General features: G+C 31.7%; 3 protein-coding genes across 4 annotated transcripts in view; 1 reads left to right on the top strand and 2 right to left on the bottom strand.

The window, feature by feature from the left end:
* LOC117167292 overlaps positions 1-2298 on the bottom strand; it is a 13797-nt gene extending 11499 nt beyond the window's left edge. The window contains exon 1 of the mRNA XM_033352118.1: positions 2252-2298. Within this exon, the coding sequence (XP_033208009.1) occupies positions 2252-2254 (3 nt within the window). The 5' untranslated portion in view covers positions 2255-2298. The remainder of the gene's footprint in view (positions 1-2251) is intronic.
* A 113-nt stretch (positions 2299-2411) lies between these two features.
* On the top strand, positions 2412-3601 carry LOC117167296. Its single transcript, XM_033352122.1, has 3 exons — positions 2412-2540; positions 2763-2978; positions 3179-3601. Exons 1-3 carry the CDS (start codon positions 2496-2498, stop codon positions 3380-3382), a joined length of 465 nt encoding a protein of 154 aa, XP_033208013.1. The 5' UTR covers positions 2412-2495; the 3' UTR covers positions 3383-3601.
* Positions 3602-4235: 634 nt separating this feature from the next.
* LOC117167288 (putative uncharacterized protein DDB_G0286901) lies at positions 4236-7206 on the bottom strand. 2 transcript variants are annotated; one of them, XM_033352112.1, is made up of 3 exons: positions 7072-7206; positions 4903-6920; positions 4236-4829 (listed from the first exon to the last, which is right to left on the bottom strand). In XM_033352112.1, exons 1-3 carry the CDS (start codon positions 7126-7128, stop codon positions 4823-4825), a joined length of 2082 nt encoding a protein of 693 aa, XP_033208003.1. In that variant the 5' UTR covers positions 7129-7206; the 3' UTR covers positions 4236-4822. The 2 variants fall into 2 exon arrangements, with proteins under 2 accessions (XP_033208003.1, XP_033208002.1); XM_033352111.1 differs by having other exon boundaries at positions 4236-4781.
* Positions 7207-8320: the final 1114 nt, after the last annotated feature.

The raw sequence follows: 8320 nt of genomic DNA, 5'->3' as shown, positions 1-8320 counted from the left end.
CTTGACGAATCATTCTATAGAGATGGCATTACTAGACTAGAACACCGCTATGAGAAATGTATCTGCCTTGGAGGAGATTATGTTGAGAAATAAAAAAAAAAATTCTTAAAAACGTTGTTTTTCTTGGTCAGGCCGGAAACTTATCAATCCACCCTCGTATCTTTATCCAAATCCACTAGTCGCGCTCGTTCGTTGTGCTTCCCCCACAGTTGTCTACAGACCTTTTAAAGTCAAAGGTCAAAGCTCCGACAATTGTAATATGTTGATTCTCAAAACGTATCTCGTTCTTCGTATTCCATTTTGTTCAAAATCCAAACTTTTCCACAATACGCAGCACTATTATATCAAATTTATACAACATTTATTTGGGCACCCCCGCCTGCGATTTTTAAATTTGATATTGAAAAATAAAGTGAGAATTTTATTTATCCTGATTACTTTTATATTTGTTCCTTATTTTGAATTAAATTCGCAGCTGTTCTGAAAAATCTATCATTTCAATAAATGTGTATTATTACAATTCATCATTTGCACTGGTATTAAAACATACGTATTTTCATTGTCTTGCTTTTATAATTAAAAAAGTGCGCATCCTGTAAAAAAAAACAATTTCCTTATAAATTTTATTGCAACTTATTTGGTAATCCAGTAATTTAATTAGTTTATTTTCAATGTTATTTTTTATGACTTGAACCAAAAATATGTATCCAAGCATAAAATGGTTCTAAGAAGATTTGTAAATACAAAAATAAAAATTTTTTATAGATTGTGCCGTTTTTCCAAAAAGATGATTTTTTTAGTAATAAAAGTTATTGTTTCAGGTTCCAATATTGTAAAAAACTACGACTCTTGTCGACGTTTCGTGAACATTCCAGTTTACTTCTTTAGGGCTTATTTAAGGCTTCTTCAGAGCCCTGAAGAAGTGAACTGCAATATTCGCAAAAATCGGCACCATTCGTAGTTTTGCATACGATTGAAACCGAAAAACCTATTTTATTATAATAAATCATCCTAGAAGCATAAAACCTTTTTTGGTCAAGCAAATTTGATCTTTTTATTGTTTTTCGTGTCTTGTGTGGTTTTTCCAAAAATTAATTTTTGTTATTGTTAACGTTATTTTTCACGATTGAAACAAAAATTACTCATCCTATCGAAAAAGGATTGATAACGAATTTGTAGCTCTTTTTTGGTGAATAAACCTTATTCTTAAAATGAAATACTTATTTGCGACTTTAATATAAGGGTTAAGCAAGATGCATCAAATCTTATCTATCTCGAATACTCACTCCTGAAAGCCTGGATTAAGAATTCAGAGGAGAAAAACTTTCGTGAACAGCTCCTCGACAAGAGTATGCACGGCATCATCCATAGAAATATGGAGGATCGATCGACATCGTATGAGCTTACGTTTGCATTTCTTAAATCACGCTGATTGAAGTCGGGCACGGAGAGTTTCTTTTTGGCATGTCAAGACGGTGTCATTTGCACTCTAGCTTACCGTCGCCATAGTACATTCTTTGCAGCTCATACGGCATTAGGCTTAATACCGCAGCGCTAAACGCTTCCAGGGAAGTCGAGTAAATTGTCGAGAATGAGAAACGAATCATGTTCGTTATCGAATTATCTGCACCAACTGACATAAGCATCATGGCCAAGGAAAATGACAAGAAAAAGAAGTTCTATTAAGCCAATCATCCTTATCATTGGCGCTCTTAGAGGTGTCACACTTTCACTATTTAATAGCCTGAAAAGCATCCCCGCGTATTAACAAGATGTTAAGGCACTTGCGGGCAAAATACAGAAGGCGGTCGTCCTTGGGTCGCTCCGTGTCGTCAAGGTGCACGCGAACTTTGTCGGATAATCGTATTAAGTCCGTCACATACTGTAACCGCCTATCCTACGTTCGTAAGACGTGGTTACGGCTGAAACTTTACCGCGATTTCGCTGGCATCTGATACAGTTTTTCATATTAGCACCCACTCCCGGAAAAATCTCGCGTTTGTCCTCATGATAACTTTTACTTATATAAGAGATTTCTGGTGTTTGATTGCTGAAGTTAGAATAAAAATCGGTCATTCCAGGTTATTATTTGGAATGGATACTTTGCCCTTTGGTCTTTGCTGCTTATGGAACCCACCAACTTTTAACTTGAATTATCATAAAATGTCCGTATTCGAAATCTTAAATTATAGTTATCTTAAGCCTTAGAGAAAATTAAATAGTCAATAATTTAGGGGAATAAAAAAACTACCATTGAGTGATTGCTATTTGAATCCACTATCTCTTCGAGTTGATATTATTTACTTTCTGTATATTTTCTGTGCTAAATGTAGCAAGAGTATCTGAAATTATATTCATTTTTCACGATCTGTATCGAATTTACAATTAATGCTACTACTGTTTTCTGTCGAAATGATTTATTAAATAAAAGCGAGACTTCTGAATCAAATTGTAAGTTCAATCAGTGAGAGATCAGCCAGGGTAAAGCTGTGACGATGACAAGCAATCTTGTTGGCTTCACGATTATAACTTTTGCCACGGTAAGCGATTGCTTTATTGACTATTTTAAACAAATAAACCTCGATTTGTTTTTTTGATTAGTATGTATTTCTTATAAAATTATATTAATGCTTTTATTTTATTATTATTTTGAAACGATTCAATTTCTATAAAATGAAAATTCATTAGATGAATAAGATTAAGAAACAATTGCTAAAAACTTTATGAGCATTTGATTGATTATTTATTCTTTGTCTTCTTAGGTCACTTGGAGTTCACCGACGTTTGATTCACAATTTGATAAAATTCGAATAGAAAGTAACAGTAACAACATAAACCGTTTTAAACCTTTACTTCATCGAAGACACAATGATGAACTATATGCTGAAGATAATGAAATTCAACCAAGGCATGTTTTGGGAAATGAGAAATTTCTGTCAAGGCGATTCATTGGTGAACCTGATACCGAATTAAACTCTGTAAGTTTCATAAAGGTATAATGAAATTTTTAATTAAATGAAAAGTAGATACCTGGAAAATTAAGTATCAAGAAGGGAACACAATATTACTTTCAAATTCATTTTAGATATCACGAAAAAAATTGCGTAATGGAAAAAAATGTTTAACAGATTCATCAATATTTACTTAATATAATGGACTAAAGTTAATTTTCTTCCAGATTAACCAACCACGTGAAACATCTCTCTTTAAAAAAATGGAATACATGCTTATGCTTTTGAAGGGGGTTTTACTACAAGGATATAGATTTGCAAAATCTTTATCTGAAGAAATTTTGATAAAAGATACTGAGAAAGTGAAGGACAATGGTGATACTAAAAACAATAAAAAGACCTACTTGAATGAAATTTCCACTGAAGAATAAAACGATAAAATATTATAAACAGGTTCAAAGAATAAAACCCAGTTTTTAATCCTAGTTGAAATCAATATTTTTAAGCTCTAAATTATAACACTAGTGTTGAGCAAAAATGTACTTGTAGCTTAAAAATAACTAAACTCTGTAAGCTTTCATACCTTGGAGTTTGAGCAAGCTTAAACTTGTGTTGAGTTAATAAATATGTGCAGCACTTTTTGTTATTCAATTTTTATTGTATTAAGATTATCAAATCTTTAATTTATTAAGAAAAGTGCATTTTAATGTTTTAATAAAGGCCGTGATTGCGTCGGCGAAACATTAAGTACGAATAGCGGGAATTTTTGGGTACGGAAAGCAAGACCTGGAAAGGTTCTCGTGGACGCTGCCTTTAAGGAAATATTTTAGTGGAATTTGCGTGAGATATTATGGAGAAATTTCCCTAAAATAATAAAATTTTTAGATAGAATACTCAGTGGAGCATTCCATAATTTGGGTATCATTTTTTATAATAAATAATGGTAGTTTGATAAATAAAAATGAATATTGATTTTTATCCTAAAATATATGTCTCTAACCATCTAATGAAATAATTTATAAAAATAGGAGTTAAATGTCCTAGAACACAGGGTTTAAATTTGAACTGCAAGTCTGAGTTATAAGGGAAGACTAATTTCCATCAGGAATCGTTAATCAAATTCGTTACGAAATTCGCTATTGATCGTATAATATCAATGAAGTCTCGAAATCACACTGTTATTCTTTTGATACTGTGATACGCACAATCATACTTTAATTCGTTTTACCGCCTGCACATTTAGATAAAGTACTCTTGCTAAAAAAATTAAATAGATAAGAAATATATTTTTTTTAAGTTTATTTCAAGGCCGTGACTACGTGTACCGACATTTCGATACATATAGCCGAATTTTTGTTTATATACATATCCATTGCAAAAAAATAATCTTTTTTATGAAAGTATAATAAGGGCGCATCTTTATTAAAATAAATTTTTTTCATAAATTTAATTATGGACCCACTGAAAAAGTCTTATTGTCAGAAAATCAAGAACTGATATATTTGAGGAAATATTACTTCTTGTCATATCTGGATGAAATTTATTGTTATTAATTTCTTTGACCATTCACAGATGTTTCCAGTCTATATAATATTTACAACTATTCTTAAAAGAAGAGAATTTTTACTCATGTATAATATGTCCATCATTTATTTCTAGATATTCCTAGAAAATCATTTGACGTTGTAGATTATTATTAAACATTGAACGTAATTAGGTATCCCTAATTTGCGCATCATGATCATAAATATTTTCTCCTAACATTGATTGTGCCTTTACATTTCGGATGTGTATTTTCTGCACCAATTCCTCTGATCTGGCAATTGAATCCTTAAGTGGAAAAAGAGGATTAATAATTTTTTGATTTAGAATTAGGATCTGAAATAAAGATAATAATAAAAATTTTAAGTGAAAAGAAAAATTAAGTTTATTATAAATAAAATAAACATACCTAAAGTCTGAGGAACTGTATAATTCTTTACGTTTAGCTCTATGATCTATTTTATTCTGCATATCCCGTAATTCCTTCATCAACTGAATAGTCAATATTTTTAATTGCATATCTTGATAGTCAGGAATGTAATTATTTTCCTTATTCGGTTTTAAATTCTCTTTAGGCAATTCTAACTCGTCGACTTTCTCATCTTTTTCGATTTTACCTTTGATTGCATTATTCATTTTGCTAAGTCTTTGGATTTGTTGCCAAAGAGGATTTGTTACTGCATAATTTTGTTTTAACCTATCTTTAGGCAGTTCCAACTCATCGACTTTTTCCTCTTTTTCGATTTCACCTTTGATTTTATTATTAATTCTGTCAATTCTTTGTTTTTCTTTCTTCAGAGGATTTCTTTCTGCAGAATTTTCTTCTAAAATCTCTTTAGGAAATTTCAACTCCTTGACTTTCTGCTCTTTTTCGATTTTGCCTTTGATTTTATTATTAATTCTGTCAACTCTTTGATTTTCTTCCTTTAGAGGATTTTTTTCTGCAGAATTTTGTTTTAAACTCTCTTTAGGCAATTGCAACTCTTTGATTTTCTCTTCTTTTTCGATTTTACCTGTGATTTTATTATTAATTTCGTCAATTCTTTGGATTTCTTCCTTCAGAGGATTTGTTTCTGCAGAATTTTCTTTAAAACTCTTTTCAGGCATTTTCTTCTCTTCGAATTTCTCCTCTTTTTCGATGTTACTGTTAATTTTATTATTAATATTGTCAACTCTTTGTATTTCTTTCTTCAGAGGACTTTTTTCTTCAGAATTTTGTTTTAAACTCTCTTTAGGGAAATCCAAGTCTTCGACGTTCTTCTCTTTTTGGATGTTACCTTCGATTTCATCAACTCTTTGGATTTCTTCTTTCAGAGAATTTTTTTCTGCGGAATTTTGCTCTGATAGATTAGATTTTTTTCCATCAGGACGTACCTCGTCTAAATGGTTACTATTAGTAGTCGTTTCAGTGTCAAATATCAGAGTAGATTCGGCAGTTACACCTTCCGTATTATTTGTTTTATTTTGATCCATAGAAAAAGCCTCTTCAGTAACAAATATATTATCTGGACTGGAGTAAATATTTCTATTTGTGGTTGGATTCTGAGAAAAATTACCATTTGTTTGATTTTCTTCCACTAAGTTTTCTGGTACTGGAGAATTTATGTCATTTTCTATGTCTGGCAAAGCCCTAAGCTGAGGTACAAAAGATCCGAATTTGGAAAAAGTTTCCTGAGCCGTATTAACATGCCCAGCAAGCCCAGATCCAATTACTGGAACATTGCTTACCATGTTCATTGGATTTACGTTTGCTAATTTAGCAGGATTAAACGTAGTAAATATTGACCCTGGATCTTGGCCCACCTGATTTTTTCCTGACGAATTTTGATTAGAATTTTGCTGGTTATTTGATGATTCTCCATTGCTCGAATTAGAACCATTTTTATTAAGAGATTCTGAATCAGTACCTAGATTTATTCTTGGTGAAATTGAACCAAAATTTAGAATATTTTGACGTCTTGGATTTGAAGCTTTGTAATCTTTATCATAATCAACCATTATACGACTTTGGACTTCCAAGGAATTTCCAGAAGCTTCCGGAATCTCTTTAGAATCTGTGCTTATTTCCTCTGAGGCAGATTTAATTTCGGTACTTTGCAAATTATTTTGAGCAACTGGATTTTGTGGCTGATACAAATTTGGTGAGAGAGGGTTTTGTGTAGGTGAGATGGATGCGGAGGACAAGCGTAGAAATGTTTCAATCATGTTCTTAATATTCAGATCAGACTGTGATGTTTTAGCAATTTTCTCATTTTCCTTTAAATCGTGTAATTGCTGTTCGAGAGTCTTGTGCTTTAAGAGATGTAATTTACCAGCCGTGTGTGACGCAAGTCGAAGAAATAGTTGCAGGATTTTTTCGTTTTGGGGAATCGAATTGGGGTCATATTGGTACGATGATAGACTAACATGTGGCGACTGGGAATGAACCTGAAAGAAAAATCACAAACAATAAATTAACGATCTAAATTATTTTTTGGACATAAATTATTAGGACTTGAAGATGTTCAAGAAGAAATTTTAGAAGAAAATGTTAATTGCTTATGAAGAAGTAATGTAATATTTGTATAAAGATTTTTACCAAAATAACAAAAGTGGTTATGAAAGTCAAGACCAAGAGGAAGTATTTCACAATCATGTTTTCAGTCTGTCAGGATCTAAACTATAGACTCGAAAGTATGATCGTCTGATTAAGCTCCTGTTTGAACTTTAATGATCTGGAATTAAGGACGCACGAAGTGATTGACCATACCGAGAACCAGAGGCTCCAATCAGCATACTAAATGACCATAACGAAACTTCGTTTTTATCTCTGTTTTACAACGTAGCACAGTTAACCAGGCCTTGTTCAAAAATGCTCAATGCGTTGAGAAAAGGACTGAACGTTCTTTCGCATAACACTAATCAGCAAAATGTGACCTATGTATGTGTATTTTAAATAGTACGTGTCGTTTCCGTAGTAGTTTTTTGTACAAAAGTCGATTCCGACCTCCATTTTTTAATTGCACATCATGTTTTTAATTTTTTTTTGCAAATTTGGTTAAAAAATTAAAAATTGCCCTATAAATCGAACGCAATATACTTTTGCGATAGCTCAAATTGTTCTCAAGATAATCCCAAAAAGGAGTCATTTTCTTTATTCTTGAACGAAGGAAAAATATAAAAAAAGTTTATGATTGCAGCGTTCACTATTCGCCACATACGTGACATAGAAATTATTGCAGTCTGTTCAGCTGACAATTAGACAATGCTTATGAAAGGAAAAATAATTAGAAAGATAATAAGAGTGCTAAGAATTGGTGCTTTTACCCTATTACGGAATTTTCCGTAACGTAAGCCTTGAACGAGCTGAAAAAGAGTTTAGTCAGACGGAAAATTCCGAAACAGTAGACAGTTTAAATTAAAAATGTAATTATTCTTTCAATTACTTATTATTGCAGATAATTTAAAGGTACATTACCTAGTTATCACTTGCCGGATAATAAGAAAACAGCCTTAATATAAAATCTAATCAAACGCTTATAGGCAGCTAACCATTAATTAAATAATTTAGCTGTTTTATAGTAACCATACTAACTATTACAGATTGACTGAACACTAAAGAATCGATTTGTGTGCATATAAAGTGAGATGTCGCTAGAAATAATGACTGCATCAAAATTTTCTGAAACTAATTCCCCTGGACTTTCATCTAGTCAATTTATCATAAAATCTATAGACTCATTGGTAGAATATTGTAAGCTATTGGGAATGGTTTCTACCATTTCGCTACATGGTGCCGAAAAATGGAACTAGAAAGAGTAGATACAATTTTAAATATGTATTTTAAT

This window comes from Belonocnema kinseyi, chromosome 2 (genome assembly GCF_010883055.1).
Source record: "Belonocnema kinseyi isolate 2016_QV_RU_SX_M_011 chromosome 2, B_treatae_v1, whole genome shotgun sequence".
NCBI classification, from domain to species: Eukaryota; Metazoa; Arthropoda; class Insecta; order Hymenoptera; family Cynipidae; genus Belonocnema; species Belonocnema kinseyi.
This window is presented reverse-complemented; position numbering and strand designations above follow the sequence as displayed.

Excerpts from the sequence above, each read along its gene's own strand:
- LOC117167296 (XM_033352122.1), top strand. The coding sequence starts at position 2,496 with ATGACAAGCAATCTTGTTGGCTTCACGATTATAACTTTTGCCACG. Across the intron at positions 2,541-2,762 it reads CGATTATAACTTTTGCCACG|GTCACTTGGAGTTCACCGAC; the intron begins GTAAGCGATTGC and ends TTGTCTTCTTAG. Across the intron at positions 2,979-3,178 it reads CTGATACCGAATTAAACTCT|ATTAACCAACCACGTGAAAC; the intron begins GTAAGTTTCATA and ends ATTTTCTTCCAG.
- LOC117167288 (XM_033352111.1), bottom strand. The coding sequence starts at position 7,128 with ATGATTGTGAAATACTTCCTCTTGGTCTTGACTTTCATAACCACTTTT. Across the intron at positions 6,921-7,071 it reads TAACCACTTTTGTTATTTTG|GTTCATTCCCAGTCGCCACA; the intron begins GTAAAAATCTTT and ends TTTTTCTTTCAG. Across the intron at positions 4,782-4,902 it reads TACAGTTCCTCAGACTTTAG|GATTCAATTGCCAGATCAGA; the intron begins GTATGTTTATTT and ends TTTCCACTTAAG.